Source organism: Rhinolophus sinicus, linkage group LG10 (genome assembly GCF_036562045.2).
Source record: "Rhinolophus sinicus isolate RSC01 linkage group LG10, ASM3656204v1, whole genome shotgun sequence".
In the NCBI taxonomy this organism is placed as follows: domain Eukaryota; kingdom Metazoa; phylum Chordata; class Mammalia; order Chiroptera; family Rhinolophidae; genus Rhinolophus; species Rhinolophus sinicus.
The window spans coordinates 102485363-102503055 of record NC_133759.1 but is presented as its reverse complement, the minus strand read 5'-3'; the positions used below and the strand labels follow the sequence as shown (position 1 = coordinate 102503055).

Sequence of the window (17693 nt, the reverse complement as noted above, 5' to 3'; positions counted from 1 at the left end):
CCACGTTCTTTGCCCACATTGGGCACCTCCATAGAGTTAGGGGGTTCAGGAGAAACCTCCCGGTAAGACTGGGATCCTAAGTGCAGTTGTCCTTCCAGAACCTATCGTTAAGTGTTTTTTTATTATTTAGGAGATTGGGGGAGGGCAAACGTTAACCCAGGATCCCACTTTCAGCTCTCGTGAAACCAGAGGTTGCAAACTAGACCGCAGATAACATTGGGCCCACGGATGCGTTTTTTAATACTGTAGAGTGTTTTCTAAAAATTTTGAAATTAGCATTTAATATTTAAAACATACAATGTTTTTTTCATAAAAGTCTAGATTTCCAGCTTTGGACTTTTAACACACCAGAAGTATTGGTGGCCCTACGCTGCATTTCTGCATTGCAACCGTCCATTGTAGCTGAAGTGCACGTACCCTCCTTTGATGGGGTATGTAGACACCACTTTCACACCAGTCCCCACTCATTTAAGTTACCTGCCAGCCCAGGCAGAGCCTGCTGTAACCCACCCAGGCAAGGACACACTGTGTGCCTGCATAGTGCCCGATGCCAGGGACAGTAAAGCTTTACGTGAGCAGGTGCACAAACTCTCTAGGCCAGAGCTCACCAGAATAGTTGAATGGACATGTACAGACAGCTAGAACTAAGCGACGCAGCATCCAGAATCCCCAAACTGAGCAAGGACCCCGCAGAAGCAAGCAGGAATCTCTCAAGCTGCATCTTCTGGGAAGTTCTTCTCAAGAGTTCAGCTTGCTTCCATATTCCCTTTAATTTAAAGTGGTTGTAATTGGGTTTATGCAAATGATGAGAAACAAGAGATGAACCCCCCCCCACCCAGTTTCTTGCTCCCCAGACCCTTGCGTCAACCTGTGTACTGAGCTTCCTCTCAGCCCACATTGAGAGGAAAGAGATTCAAGACTTAAAGCAGTGGTAGGACTTAACCAGACTTTTAGGGTGGTTCTAATTCCACATCCGGTGGGTACGACATGGCCTGACCCTGAGCCCCTCCTGTAGACACAGAAGAATGGAGAAGAAAGCCCGTTAGTGGTAACAGAAGGCAGTGAAAAGAACTTGACAACAGTCCTGATACCCAGATAAGGTGTGCGCAGTCTCCTAGCTTGGGGCTGCTGTCTGGGCTGAGGGGTTCTGGCCACTGGGTGTAGGGACATTCAGACATTATCGGTCCAGTTCACCAAACCCAGCACTTCATACAAGTGGCAGTCTGTCCTCTACTTCATCCGAGCTTCTTCTGGATGTGGAACTAGATGCTCTGATTAACAAGCAATAATAATAATGCAATCATATATTCTATACAGTAGTCCCCCCCTTATCCACGGGGATATGTCACAAGACCCCAGTGGATACCTGAAATCTTGAATAGTACCGAACTCTATATATACTGTTTTTTTCCAAACATACATACATACCTATGATCAAGTTTAATGTATAAATTAGGCACAGTAAAAGATTAACAATAACTAATACTAAAATGGAACAATGATGATAATGCTCTGTAAGAAAAGATGTGACTGTGGTCACTCGTGTCAGGGGATCCCTTGCTGAAGTCTTTCTGGGGCAACGCGTTGCCATCAATCAGAACCTGTTTTCTGTTCATGTTTTCCACTCGCAAATTTGATGCCTTTTCCATCGTAACTAAGCACTTACCACGCACGATGGCTGTAATTTTTGCAGTTTGAGGCATGATAGCAAAACTAGCACGAATTTCTTTTCCCTTCTTCACAATTTCGTGGATAGATTTGTTCTTACCGTAGATTTTTAGCGATCTCAGAATATGATCTTTCTTCTTCCCTTATTCAGTTGAGAACTTTCACCTTTTCACTTAAAGGAAGCACTTTACAGCTTCACTTTGGCATATCCGAATTGCTAGCATCACTAATCTTGCACTTTGGGGGCATTATTAAGTAAAATAAGGGCTACAAGCACTGTGAATACTGCGACAGTCAATCTGATAACCAAGACGGTTACTAAGTGACTAACCTGCGGTTAGTGTATGTACAGCATGCGGACGCTGGACAGAGGAATGGTTTACGTCCGGCATGGGACGGAGCAGAAGGGTATGAGATTTCATCACGCTACTGAGAATGGCTATGAATTGTTTATTGTTTATTTGTAGAATTTTCCATTTAAAATTTTTGGACCGCAGTTGACCACAGGTAACAAACCACAGAAAGCACCACTGTGGATAAAGGGGGGACTACTGTAATACAATGATATTTAACAATTATTAGTATAGTCATGATAAATATTTTCATTACTGTTATAGCCTCCATTTATTTTTGTTTCTGTTGTTCTTTACATCTACTATCTTCTAGGCACTATGATATTACAATGAAGCATTTTATGTAAATCCTCCCCACAGCCTTATAAGGTGGATCTTGTTAGCCTCCTCATTTGACTAGTGAGGAAACTGAGGCTGAGAGAAGTTGAATGACTTGCCCAGTGTGACACTGGCGAGTACAGGGGGGCTACTCTTCCAGTGTCAATCCCAGCTCTGCCTGATATCTGAGCCCCTGCACTTAGCTGTTCTGCTACAAAACGATTAAAAATTTTAAATGTATTCCAAAACACACACCAGAGAAGCAGTTATAGGCATTAGTGAGATTACTGGCTATAGTAAATGCCCAGCATAATTCAGGAACCACAGTGGCCCCAGAAGGCACTCGGAACTAAAACCTATGACCTCAGCGTAATCAGCATCACATCCAGAGCCACGAAACTGCCCCAGACGTGGAGGAACGAGGCGAAGGCTGAGCTGCGGGTGGCAGAGTCCTCCTATAGGACAGGCTACCAATCCAGCTTCACCAGATTGGGTGGTTGGGGTTCATTTCCTTATTGTGATATAGAAGCAGTAGTCTCAAATCCTTAGGCTAGTTATGAAGACTAAAGGAGATATACCGTACTTGTATGCCTGGCAAGTACCATGTTTCCCCAAAAATAAGACCTAGCCGGACCATCAGCTCTAATGCGTCTTTTAGAGCAAAAATTAATATAAACCCGGTCTTATTTTAATATAATATAAGACCGGGTTTAATGTAATATAATATAATACAATATAACATAAGATAATATAATACCAAGTCTTATAAAATTAATATAAGACCGGGTCTTATATTATAATATATAAGACCCGGTCTTATATTAATTTTTGCTCCAAAAGACGCATTAGAGCTGATGGTCTGGCTAGGTCTTACTTTCAGGGAAACGTGGTAGCAGACACCCAATCAGGGCGCTCATAATAATTGAGGTTAAAGAATTGCCCTGTACTGTTTCACTGCCTGATCTCCAGTGCCTCCCACAAGCCCAGCACATAGTAGGTCGCTGGTTAAGTACGTGGAACCACATCGAGTTGAAATTAAGTGAATGGAGGCGCACTCTGCCCCAGCCCCTGGATTCTCTGTTATGTTTTGGCCCACACAGAACGATGGTGGTTGTCCCAGCGTTATTTTAAATATTGAACAATGTAATATTTTACTGAACCAGTACATTTCTCACATTACCATTGTTTTTTAATTCCTCCAGCTAAATGCCGATTTTTTTTTTTTTCTTATTAACAATGAACAAAATTAGAGCCACTGGGAAAATTGGTGTTTTCCAACAGACAAGACTCGCTTTTGTTTATTTACAAAATGTTTCACCTGGGTTTCTCTGGGAAATGCAAACATTTTGTTTTTTCAATAGACTTGGACTCAGAGTGTTTAGTCATGACACAGCTTTGAATATAGAACTGTCATGGCTTAATGAAAGTCTTAAAATAATCTCCAGAGTATGATTTTTTTTTTTTTTTTTGGTACTTTGCTGCAAATTGTGATTTGTTCAGGCAATCAGTATCAAAATGACACTTTGTAGAAAGCACCAGTCACTTCCATTCAGCACCCAGAATGCTAGGAAAGGACCTGGGTTTCCTATAATTGGGTGGTTTGTGCCACACCACACATCCATCCTTCAGAGTCACCCAACTTGAAGTTTCATCATAGTCCTGTTAAAACGACTAGCTTGGTTTTGAGAACATCAGCTTAAGAGAAAAGTAAACATTTCTTTGGGATGTAAGGTAATTTTTGTTCCATTTCAATAAGCAGCCTTCACAGTTGAGGTAACTAGCTAGGATCTGGGGAGATTAGTGGTTCCTGTTGGATTTCCTCTTCCTGTTAACTAAGGCTAGTTTCCTCGCTGAATGGAAACGCATTGGTATGCGTTCCTGGGTTAAGAGGCTATGGTGAGGATCACTGAATTGGTCTTGAATCGGTGGGCTCTTGAATCGGTGGGACCCCCGTTATCCATTTCTTCTACGAGCAGCATTTAGGTGGAATCATAATGGAAGTCCTGCTGTCCCCAGTGGACGCAGATTCTGGCCACCAGGTCTCTGGGCTGAAATTCTGCCTTGACAAACCAGGTTTGGGAGTATCCCTTTGGTTTGCTTTCTCCCAGCTAAAACAAAATGGAAAATTAGCTCTTTGTCTTTGAAAAGAGAGTCCAGAGGGTTTTCTCCCAGGCGCAAGCTAAGGAGGCCAGTGGGGAAATGCCACAGAGCCGCGAAATGCCTATGGGGATCAGTTCATTCCCAAAATGGAGCTTCTGCACCAATTTGCAAATGTGCTCCTGTGCCAATGGTCAGCCTCTGCCCGTTTCCCATCCATCCCCCAGCTGCCAGCAGTGGCTTTGGTGGCCAGGATTTGAGCATGTTCAGGGAGTATCTTGCTCCTTGATCTGCTGTCGTCTCATGGCTCTCATAGGCGCCACAATCCCCTTGAAGAGCCAACCCTGCCTATTGCTGCTGCTGCCACTTCCGTCCAGGATGTGAAATGTTAGATGGCTTGGCTTACCTGTGGTCAGGAGTGTATGACTCTGCAGACGTGGGTCCTGAAAGCCAAGATCCTAGGAACTCAAGCAGGAAATTGTCCTCCTCTGCCAGTTGGCTTCGTGGTGGGGAGGAAGGCATGGGGGAGAGTGGAGGTGCAGAGCTAGAGAGAATCAGAGTTCCGACCTTTCCCTGAGCTTCCATTTCCTGTCTGCGAAGGCTCACAGAAGCAGGGGATGGTGAGCAGGAGGGATGAAGGCAATATGATTCCGTTTCTCCAGGGTCACCTTTGGACTCACCGTAAAGCAGCTCTAGAGAGCCCATTTCTCCACTGACTGATACCTACGTCAGAGGACCCCAACTATTGGCTCATAGGCTGAATGAAACCTGCAGATGTGGGATTTGATTTTTGTTTTGAATTGCTTGGGTCTTTACAGTGTTGTTGTTGTTTAAATAGAATTAGTTGCCAACGTTTGAAACTCAGGTAATTTTACTTGAAAGTGTATGATTTGAACTTTCGTTGAATATCTAGAGGTTATAGGCCCGCATATGCTGAGAGGGTCTAGAGCAGTTCTATCCAATAGAATTTCCCGTGATGAAGGCAGTGCTTCATACCTGTGCTGTCCAGGATGATAGCCACTAGCTATACGTGACTCTTGCGTGCTCGAAATGTGGCTACTGCAAATGAGAAACTGAGTTTTTCATTTCATTTTAACTGATTTCAATTTAAATTGCCACATTTAGCTCGTGGCTACCTTATTGCACAGCGTAGGTTTAGAGCCCAGTGGCAGGCACCCCATTTGGACAGGGCCTGCCCTCTGCAGGTCTCCATAGCTCCCACCAGCCCAGCTTGCCTGCCTGCCCGGCCCCAAATCTCAGGGGCCATTTCACATTCATTAAGAAGCACGGTGTTTAAACAGTGTATTTTCTGAAACTAAATACGTCAGAATATCTGCCACTCCCCTCACCCTTCACGCTTCCGTTTCTCTATCTTAATTTAAACATCTGGATCTGATTCCCCTAAATAACCCATTTGCATGGAAACCCTGGAGAATGATTATAAAGCCGTCTCCCAACAAAGCAAAACCCTCTCTGCGTGAATTAGTTCCCTGATCCCAATTACTCTCTTCTCTCAGCCTTGTAAATGACTTCCACAGTGTCAATTGGGTAGGGAAATCACTCCCATGTCTGGACCCGTCCCTTCTGCATACGTGAGCTGGAAATGTGGCAGCCGGTTAAGGAAGCAAGGCCATTAACCCCCCAGCAGCTGAGCCAGGGGTCTGCACAAAAAAGAAAGAAAAAGAGCCGACCCCACGTAACTATTTTCAAATGCTGCCCAGTGGAGTCGGGTGGCAACTTTCAGAGTTTGGCCAGATGTCCTGTCTTTATACAGATCTGAGCATCCACGATCCCTTCCAATGCTGTCTAGAAAACTATTCCCGTTCCAGAAAGGACATTTTAGAACCAGCATCAGCCCAGCTAGAATCGAAGAGGGGAACTGTAGGCTGGAAAGACCTTGGACGTCAACTGTTCCTACCACTTCATTTTAAGAGAAAGAAACCTACCCAAAAGGTTAAGTGACTTGCTCACAGCCGCAGGGAAATTTCAGGGAGGAATTAGGCCAGAAGACGGCCAGCTCTATTGACTTTATCTAATGAGCTCTATATGGCTGTCTACCTTTCCCCTATATCAGCACGCAGGAAACAAAAATGTGTGAAGACAGCCTCTGAGTCCTGCCATCTCATCCTCCTTTAATCTCCAGCATTTTGCCAGAGGGAGCATTTTACATTCAGCATGGGGACCACACCCTCCCCTTCTAGGGCCTTCCCTGCCTGCGGCCACTGCTTGGGGGCTGACCCCCGAGTGCCCCAACAGGTGGCTGTCCAATCAGAGAGCAATCTGGAAAGAGATGAATGTCCACATCATTGATCTCGGCTACCAGTGCTGACCAGATCCCAGTGAGTAACACTGGGGTCCCCTGCCCGTCTCTGAACCCCAATAGCCCAAGGCGTAATTGCAGCCAGCTCCCTGAGGGTCCCTCCCTCACAAATGGCAGAGGGTAAAAGCAGGACCTGTTTGGCATCTCAGCCCAGGAACTGAGCCTCACGCATCCTGTGCAGTTTGTCTGCTAACAGCTCTGGTCTGGCTCAATTCTGAACTGTGCACAAGAGGCAACTTGTATGTTTGGCCACAGAACTGATGAGCGGCGTGCAGAAACCAGACAGGAGCACACCTGCCGGGCGAAACACAGCTTTATTCTTTAAACGGAAACTTCTTCAGGGCTCTTTGTCTCCACGAAATGGTAGTGGGGAAAGAAAGCGTTGAGTCATTTTCTACCGTTTAAAGATAGCTCATTGGAACAGTGGGTTGCCAGAGTGTATCTCAGCTGGTGATGCAGTATGGATGGAAGGCTTTACCACATGCCACCACAGGCTATTAAAATACTTTGATTGTATACATATGTGTTCGATATATATATTTGACACACACACGCATGCGCTCGTGTGTGTGTGAAATACACATATTTGATTCACATTGTTAAATGCATCTGTTTGGTACAGCGACCAAAAACTGGCATCTGCAAGCCAGATCCCTCCCCCAGGTGTTTCATTTGTGACTTTTGTACCTTAAGGTGATTGAGTCACCCATATTAAAAAAGCAGGAGACCTCACATAAAAATTCTAGATGTCTGGCTTTCTCGTTAAAACAGGGAACATCTGGCACCACTGCACCCCCATCCCAGCATAGCAACGTTCCTGTGACACGAAAAGTGACAATCCCATGGAGTAGAATTGCGTTTCCTGCAGCCCCACCAGCCCACTTACTTAATCAGATGTCAACCCTTGTTCCTGTGCTCGCCGATCAGCCCAGACGCTGTTCAGAGTGGAAATTTATTTTTATTAAAAGGTGCCAAAAGCATGGCCCTCCACATTTTGAAACTCATCCATCTATTCAGTAAATATTTATTGAGTCATCCTGTGTGCCAAATGGAGGGCTAGGCCCCGCCCATACAATAGGGAGCAAAGCAGGCGTGCTCTCTGTCCTGACTTCGTGCCCAGAGCAGTGGGTATTTAAACACTTTCCTCATCTTCCTCTCTCACTGGGCTGGACAGCAAATGCAGCTGACGTGGAAATTGTCCGTGTGTCCCCCTCTCAACCACAATCTCTATGTCCAGTTATGTAAGTCGGAGGTCATTCTTTCACCCTCAGCCCATTGCAGACATCTGGGCACCCTGGAAGCGGCCTGATTTTGAAATAATGTAGCAGACAAGATGGATGGTCCAGGCTCCTGGTTTATAGATGATGAAATAGAATTAGGACACTGCGGCCATCTCATTCATGTTGTCGTTTAAGGTACAATTTTACAATTAAATTGGTCATTGGGAGGCAGTTGACTCATTCTGAATCACCGCTAGGCAATATGTGTGACGTTCTCGGTACAGGAGTGAGGAGTGCTTCAGAATCCAGGGACCGGTGACACTGGAGCAGCATGAAAACGTGCACCACCGGTGTCTCACTGAGCGATGGCGGGATTTGAAAATGGATCTTTCCCTTTTGATCTTCCACTTTTTCACATTTATTTCGAAGGCATCCTTTTGTTGTTGTTGTCACTGAGGCTCTGCTGGGCAGCAGGAGATGAGTGTCTGCCTGTCACAATAGGAATAGATAATAAAGGGAGACCCAAAGACAGACCCTTCTGTTAAGGAATCCATATCATCCAAGGCCCCAATTGGCAGCTGATTGTTTTTATTTATTTCTGTAGGTTTTACATGACACCTGGAGACCATTTAAAATGTTACTTGGCGGTGAGAGCTCTGTGTTTAAAAATAACACTCACCCAGTGCCAAAGCACTTTAGAGTCGGGTACAAATATTGAGACAAAAACCCCAGCTGTTATTGCTTTGGCTGCTAATTTGAGGTGTCAAATGAGAGCCCTACTGCTATACGTCAGTGAATAAGGCCCCTTGTGAGATCATTATGTTTTCTAACAGTTGAGAGTAATGGACTAATCAGTGCAGCATCAGTTGTTTTCATTATATGCCCACACAATGGTTATGAGCTTTAATTTAAACGGTCCGCGGGGACATCAAGGAAATGAGTAATATGCAGCACCCAGGATAGTCCAGGAAAGCGAGCGACGGAAGAGGTGGCTTCTCGCCCTCCTTTTTCCTCTCTCCCTCTGCGTTCCATTCCTCTGGCCCCAAGTGCCCTCAGAGACTCATCGCCTGCTCCAAACGGGCGAAAGAGGAGCTTTGTGTAAGGAGCAGATCTGTAGTCTTGGTTCTTGAGGGTATTAAACATTCCAGTCAACCAAGCCAACAGTCAGGGTGGCTTTGGGCAACAGACTTGTTAGTCAGTCCCTGACCTCAGGTGGCTTTGAGACGTAATCACCCTCTCTTCCAAGTCACCTCCGACACCACCCACACTCTCTGTGCTGAGTGCTTTCTGTCCTGCAGATCAACGGAGGGTAATGCTGTTGCTTTGAGCAGCCTTGGCAGAGAGGCCAATGCCACCGTCCCTGCCACTTCCAAGTCCGTGAGGGCTAGTCCACCATTAACCTCCGTGACTCACCTCCACCTTGGGAAGACACAGAAATTAGGCAGCTAACGTCTGTCGGAAGACTGTGCTGGAAAAGACAGTTTTGCATAATGGTTAAAAATCTAGGTCCTGGTATCACACTTGGAATATTGGCTCCACAACTCGATAGCTGTGTGAGTAGGGAAAGAGTTCATTGATCCTTCTTTCTAGGATCCAAAATGAAAATGACCATCAAATCTCAGGATGGTTGGGAGAATTAAATGAGATAATATGTGAAAAGTGCTCAGCCACGGTGAATTCAACACAGGCAGTGCTGGAGGTAGTTACGTCTTCCAGGCTTAGAGTGCTGGCTGGCCATTGGGCCAGCACATTTGTAAGTGAAAGTCAGGATATCTCCAGGCTCACGGAGAAAGACATCCTGTTGCCATGGCTGCTGATGACTCACTGAGTCTCCTTCCTGGGGAATGTTAAGGAGGGAACCATCTTACTCATCTAGACTTGAGGAATGTCAGCCTGCCTCCAGACAGGGATGCATGGGCCAATCTCTCTGACCCAAAAGTCTGGATCCTCACCTGCGTGGAGGGGAGAAAGAGGGGTTCCAAGAGTATCCTAGGAAGGTTGGCACACTGGGAGATCGCAGTGGCACTTACTTACTGTGGATGCCTGGTTTTGCAATTATGTGATACATGCTCCCAGATAATATGGCTGCATTAGAGCCAATTACATAGTGTTATGGACACACAACACGCAGATTACACCCAGAGCCGGGAAAGCACAGAGTGATAAAGCGATGGCCTAATCGGAGGGGACAGAGGAAAATGTCAGCCTGATTAAGGTTGCCAGGGTGGCGTGGCTGCAGCTGGACTTAGCTTCTCCAGATCAAAGATGGCTATCTTGAGGGGTGCACGGGAGAGCCACACTTCAGCTCTCAGCAGAGAAGAGCGGGGAGCAGGGACAGACACCACGTTGGAGTTCTCCAAGGGGACCAGCCACCGCCATTGAGAGCCACGTACTGTTTCAGAGCTTGGGCCTCTTCCTAAGCAGGAAAATGCTGCCTTCCGCACAACAGGCTTCTGTCCCAAAGGTGGAGAGGGGACAGTTGTGTGCTGCCCTCCACACTCAGGTAAAGGCTTTCTTCTTAGCCTTTTCCCTTGTTCAGTGGTTTTCCAACTGGAGCTTGCATGAAAATTCTCTGAACGGTTCATTAAAAGACACAAGGCTGGGCCCACCCCTGAGTTTTTGGTTCGGCAGGTGTGGGTGGGGCCTGAGGACATGCATCCCTGGCAAGTTCTAGGTGATGCCCCAGGTCCGGGAACCCCACACTGAGAACCACTGCCAAGTTCATTCCTCAGCCAACTCATGTGGAGTCTAGGGCACTAGGGGTTAGTGAGCTCACTGCTGTAAGTTACCTGCCCCATCTCTTAAACAGCCTTTCCTAGGCTCTCCTTCCACCCCAGCATTGCAGGTTCCAGGAGAGTGGGCCCCGTCTGCCCAGGTGGGGCCAGGAGTGTGGAGTCCAGAGGGAGACGGCATGCTTTGAATCCCAGCTCTGCCACTTGCCCCCTGGGCTTTCCTGCGTGTGGTTTTTGTTTTTCAGTTGTGAAAGCTTCCGACCTGGTCTTCTTACTGAGTGGCCATGCGACGTGGCCGGCACATTGAATGTGATCACTGGGAAAGACAGGACAGGCACTGCCCAGTTCTAGAGCAGCCAGGGGTCGGCAAACACTGTCTATAAAAAGCCAGTTAGTAAATATTTTAGGCTTTCAGGCCATATGGTCTATGTCGCAACTACTCAGCCGTTGAAACATGAAAGCAGCCACAGACAGTACATAAACAAATGAGTAAAACTTTATTTACAAAAACAGGCCGTGTTGGATGGGATTTGGCTTGTGGACTGTAGTTTGCCAGCCCCTGGCACAAACCAGCATGTTCACCACTTCCTCATACATTCATCATTCCTAGGGAGCCCTCGTCTTGCCACAGCACCCCAGTATCTCACTAAGGAACACAGGGGAGCACAACTCTTTCAGGGTCATAAGGTCCAGTTTACGCGCTATAGAAACAGCAGTAAGTTCAGTAATCCCTAGGGCCCTGGAAAAAATGTTTAATGCCCCCTCTCTCGTGCTCACAATTGAGAGAGAGTGCAATCCATCAGTAAAAGAAGCATTGTCCAAACAGATCATTTTAATATGGAAAATGATCCCTTTTAATTAGGCATTTATGCTCCAAGTTGGACAAAACAGAAGAAGAACTAGACAGTATACAGGTCAAACCTCAGTCTTAATATAAATGCAGTATTTATAATGGGGAAGGGCTGTCATTTGAATCCAGTGAGGGCAGGGGCTTGCCTTATTTCTAGTTCGTACTGAAATGCCCATTCGGTAGCTTGTGATTGTGCAAACAGGGAAGGCGAGAACAGTCCTGAAGTTTTATACAATTAAGTTGACCCTGAGCTTACGCTTGAACCCTCACGAAAAATGCTGAATTGAAAGAATTTACCTGGGGAAAAACCTCCAATCTGGGTGACTTGAGTAAAGCATATTTTCTCAAGGTATCTCCAGAGGAGCAGAGAGATGAGGATGAAACTAAACCCTGGAGCTAGCAAAACTCTTCCAGGACATGGAGGTAAATAAGACGAGGTTGATGAGGTCACCATCACTGAATCTGAGCCAGCCGTCCCGTGGGGGTGGGCGTGGATCATTGTCAGACCAAACTATTTATTGTTCTGTTGGTTAAATTTTAAGAAAGTTTATAGAACAAGAGGCAACGGGAGGCTTGTGCAGCTATTTCTAGCTTTGGGTCCCTGAGTGGAGATGACAGAGAGCATATCCATACTGGAATCACAAACTTGCCCTGGAAACAGAAGGCAGTGGGTAAGTTGAGAGGAACTGGTGTAAAGGAAGAATAGCAAGGCCTGCCTCCTCCTCCAGGAGACGCAAGTCCCTTACCTCTCGTAGCCTCAAATTGCCCATCTGTAAAATGGGGGTAATAATTCCAACCTCAGAGTGCTACAAGTATCAAATGAGATGAATGTGAAAGTGGTTTTTAAACTATAAAGGACTAAACAAACAAGCCACAGTGATAATAGCTAGTAACTATTGACCATTGGGTATGAATCAGGCATTGCACTAACTAACTAACTAACAAGTATGCTTCCCATGCCTTATTTCAAGTGCATGGCTGTTGGCTGGATAATGCCCCACCAAAGATGTCCATGTCTTCATCCCAGGAACTTACGGATATTACCTTATATGGCAAAAGGGACTTGGCAGATGTGACTGAGTATCCCGAGAGGGGAAGGTTGTCCTGGGTTATCCAGTTGGGCTCTAAATGTCACCACAGGGTCTTCATTAGAACTGAAGCAGGAGCTCACAGTGAATAGCAGGAGATGTGACAACAGAACTAAGAGGCTGGAGTGCACAAAAGGAGCCACGAGCCAAGGAATGTGGGTGGCTCTACAAGCTGCAAAAGGCGAGGAAGCAAATTCTCTTCCTGATGCCTCCAGAAGAAACAGGGTCGCGGGGACCCATGTTAGACATCTGACCTCCAGACTATAACGAATACACTGGTGTTGCTGTAAGCCACTAAATGATTGGTAATCTGTTCCAGGAGCAATAGACAATGAATACAGGCATCATTCCTGGAGTGCGGCCCATTTGAACTCAGACCCTGGTAGCGCCACCTGCTTCATCCAGAAAATGGAGATGATAAGAAAGACCTGCTTCACAGGGTGGCGGAGGAATTAAATGAGATGGTTCAAGTAGGACCCTCCACCCAGTGCCTGCCTGGCGTACAATAAGCTCTCAGTTAATGCTCACAGTCATTAGTATATCATTTAATCACTGCTGCAGCTCTGTGAAACCAGTGCTATTATTATCTGCATGCTACAAAGGAAGAAACCTCTTAAGATTAAGAAAACTTACTTGTGGTTGCACAGGCTGTAAGTGGCAGAAGCAGAACCTAAACCAGGTCTCCACCTGCAAGGCCTTTGCTCACCAGCTCTGCTTCACCATGTTGGGGTTATCACAATGACACCTCCGCAAATACCAGATGCTTAGGCAGGGGGCACAGGAACCAGACAGGGCACAGAGCTCCCTGCGCGGGCAAAAGCCACTGAGGCTGGAAATCAAATAAATCTGTGTTTATTAGGGAAACAAAAACTCTAGCTGCCATGGAGATCAGCGTCCGAGAGGTTACCAACCCTCTGACGTCCCTGGGCTGGCCAGCCCCACGCAGCAAATCACAGAACTCTAAATACTGTGTTAAGTCATTTTGGTCCTAGAATAATTGCTATTATCGTAAATGTTTCATAGCCCTCATTACGGCTCACTTTTAAATATCAGCGTAGTAATACACTAATAGGTCATCGCTGCTGGATCACTGCCGGATGCAGTTAGAGTCAAAGCCTGCATATAACTGCACTGTCTATGCAGCTAAAGCAGGGCTGGCTGTGAACTCAACCCTGATGGTGACTGGCTGAGCACGGTCAGAAGGAAGCCTCTTTTCTGCAAAGGCATCTTGCTTTTTGCCTTTGAGAGATAAAGAGGATGCTCAGGATTTTGGCTGATGGTGAGTCAACAACCCTGACTAGGTACCAATCCTCCACGTGTGGAGCCCAGAATTCTGGGCTGGATAGGAAGGGAAATGAAGGCATCATTTCTGCCCCAGAGGCATTTCTAATCTGATGCAGAAATGGGGGTGGGGGCATGGTCCTCACCCCTGCAAAAACAGGAGAGCCTGGTCTGATGATGTTCTGAAGGCTTCTTGAGTGGATGGAGATAGGATGGATTCACACACACACACACACACACACACACACACACTCATACTCATAGGAAAGATAAGCCACATGAAACAAAATAGCTCTGTAGGTTCAACTTCATAACATGCAAGATGGCTGTGTGCTGGTGCGTTCGGAAAGTTGCAGAGCGGGCAGAAGCAGATAACGGAAATTCGGTCTGGTCCTTTTTACCACAGTATATGCCTAAAATAATGCCAGACGCATGGTAGATGCACAATAACTAGGGGAAAGAGGGAGGAAAAAGTGTTAGGTTCTGTGCCTTTGTGTGAACGGATTTCCTCCTGGCCAAACAAATGCCAGGTAGACCAGGGGGGATTGAGGAATAGACTGAAGGAAGGGGCATGTGACCCCTGGAATCCTGCTGTGAACTAGGGTCACCAAGGGCTGGAGGAGAAATCCATGCAGGGCCCCGTGGGTGGGGTGGTACGGGGGCCGCTGTGTGCCGGGCGAAGCTTTGCTTCTATTTCCATGGGGGTGGGGAGCGGGAACAGGAATGAGCAGGACAGGACTAGATTGTCTCCATCAACGTCAGTAAAACGGTAGCTTCCGTGTCCTGAGTACATCCTGCGTGCTGAGCTTTTTACACGCTAAGCCTTGTACCGCCTGTGAGGTGGTACCCTGGCCTGCCTCCTTCAGCCAGTAAAGAACCCATTGGTAAGAGATGCTGATAATTTGCCCCAAACCACACATCTAGAGTATAGAAGACTCAATTTGAACCACGTGTGGACTTGCTCATGGAGCTGTAGTAATGTACAAGACAGAAAACGTTAGAGGCCATTTTAAGAGGAAAAGAATGTGTTCACTGAGGGCCAGGGGGCCTTAAAAAAAAAAAAGTCTGTTTAAATAATGAAGGCTTCCAAGAAAAGGCCCCTTCCTGGGCCAGTGGCCGGCCTGTGAGAGTTAGAGGAGTTGGGCTGGTGAGAGGGGGACAGAAGAAAAGCGGAGGAGCCAGTTCTCCCCATGAAGGAGTGGGCCAAGGGCTGTGGGAACAGCTCTTGCTGTCAGGGATGCACAGTGCAGTGGTCATGAAATCCTACTATGTGCTATGGTCCAGGGAGCAGAGAACAAGGCCCAGCCTTGCCGTGTGCGGTTGCCTGTCCGTCTGGACAGTCGCTGCAGTGACCGACCGGAAAAGGCCCTCCTGCTACCTAATGTTTCCTTCCATCTCTGCAAATGGCTTCCTTGGCGGCCACGCTTTCCTTGGGCTTCCACAATAGGTCCCTGAAGAAGGGTAAGCCCAGGGCTGTACTTAGCTACATCCTGACTTCATTCTTCGGCAGCCTCATTTCACCGTGATCCATTTCCGGAGCTCACATCGCTCTCGTTTCACTTACGCACAAACCAGTTAGTGCTGACGTTGCACTGTAGGAGTTCTCATCTGTGGTCACGGGGACGCTCCAGAAAGAGGACACTTAATCCCTGTCCCCACAGAGCTCACAGACTCACATGAGATAAGTAAGATGTGCTTAAAGAGTCAGAAGATGCCTAGAAAATCCTTACAGAATAACCTTTCCACATGGCATCCTGTTTGAGGCAGTATGTACCCGGAGCAACACAGGAGTTTGCAGCACGATAGCACCGGGTTCAAGCCCCATCTCCAGAGCTCAGCTGTGGGTCCTTGGAACAGCCACGTTGCCTCTCTGTAGCTCAGCCTCCTTATCTATAATGAGGCTAATGCCTACCTTGTAGGGTTGTGTGTCACTGAGCAAAATGATGTCTATCCACTTCCTACTCCCTAAAATGAGAACAGTAATACGTAACTGGCATTGTAGGTGTGAGAATGAGAGACACTGTCATGAAGCACTCAGCACATAGTAGGATTTCAGGAAGCCATATTACTGCTTCAGGTGGGTACAAAGTACTGAGAGAGCAGCCAAGGGGGGGGAGGGATCCACTGGCAACAGGAATCGGGTTCTCCAAGCAGGCCCGCCCACTTGTCCCCAGCTGCTCCGCCCACTGGCCCGTGGCTGCTGAGGTGTGGTCCCTCTTGCAGTCACATCCGTCCCTCCCCGTTGTGCTGCGCATCGGCTCTTGGTGCCCCTCAGGCTGCTCCCTGCTGACCGTCTCCGTTTTCCCTGGTCTCTGCAGGACACTCAACAACAACAACATCAGCCGCATCCTGGTCACCAGCTTCAACCACATGCCGAAGATTCGGACTCTGTGAGTAACGGGCCCTGGTCCTCCCCCCCCCCCGCCCCTGTAGGCAGCCCACAGTGCACCCTCCAAGCTGCCTGTCAAGCCTGCAGTGCTATGACGTGCCCCATGCTTCCTTATCCAAATGCTGCCTCCTCCTGCTATTAGCTAAGGGGGTGCTGGTGAGCCAGGGCAGACGGGGGCAAGGGTCACGGTGCCCCCCGTCACTCTCGCCCCCCCATTCCGCAGCAGACAGACTCATTGCTCTCCATCCTGGGACTGTGGGAATCTTCTTGTGTTTTCCATCTTGGTGGGAAAGTCGATTCGTGTTACCCTGTCACAGAGCATAGAGAACCAGGCCGTAATGACTCACCATTTCCTTGGCTAATGTCATGTACCTCTGACAGTTCTATCATTATTGCCAATGGTTACACTGGTTTTCCCCTCTGGGAGCGGTGGAGTAGAGTCTTCATGGCTCCTGGTCCCCTGCCTCCCAGCCCCACTCACCACACTCCCGTGCTCACCTGCTCGCTGGAGGATATTCTGATACTGGGATGCAGGAACTTGGTTCTTGAGCTTTAATGTTGGGTGGGCTCAAGCCCAGCAGGGTGTGGGCTGGGACAGCAGGTCTCCCGACAACAGCCCAGACCGAGCGCAGCTCCGGTGCCTTATTGCCTGGGGAGTTCCCCTCTACTCTTAGCCGGAAACCCTGTGTAAGTTTCTCTGCGAATGGACTCCGCTGCCCCTTCCAAAGAGGCTCGTGCTCATGCTTTCCCCGTGGTGGTGGAGCCTCAGGGCTGGAGCATCACAGTTCCAAGGGAGAACCAGCCCCCAAGAGCTTTCCGCCAAATTCACTTAGGGCCAAGATACAGGGCTGGATCCCTCCTGTGCCTGTATTGGCTCCGGGACCTCTGTTTCCTCCTTTACAAACCATGGCGGGGTGAGGAGCCGATGAGCTAGATACGTAAAGTGCCTGACACGGAGTAGACAGTAAATGATATTAATTGTTTGTTTTCTTATCATCGTCTTCGTTGTCAATCATTATCATCACAGTATTTAGCCAGAAATCTGGACTGAAAGTACCAAACACCCAGCTTAGCAGTGGCGCCTAATTAACATGGAATCCACAGAAATTGGAAAACCCTTAGAGCAGTGGTTCCCAGAGGGGGTCCCTAGATGGGTAGTGTCCACATCACCTGGCACTTACTAGAAAAGCAAACTTTCAGGCCCCACCCCAGACCCATGGAATCAGAATCTCCAGGGGTGGGACCCGCCACCTGTTTCCAGCAAGCCCTTCAGGAGGTGTTGATGCTCTTAAAGTCTGAGAACCGCTGCATTAGCGAGAAAGCAACCTCACTAAGTGAGAAGCAGTTTAGAAGGAAACAGCATAAAGTGCCCTAAGA

At 47.6% G+C, this 17693-nt stretch overlaps 1 protein-coding gene across 1 annotated transcript in view; it reads left to right on the top strand.

Moving 5' to 3' along the window:
• Nucleotides 1-17693, top strand: part of SLIT3 (slit guidance ligand 3) — a 551973-nt gene that overhangs the window by 404881 nt on the left and 129399 nt on the right. Inside the window, exon 7 of the mRNA XM_019740962.2 lies at nt 16246-16317. Coding sequence (XP_019596521.2) covers nt 16246-16317 — 72 coding nt within the window. The remainder of the gene's footprint in view (nt 1-16245; nt 16318-17693) is intronic.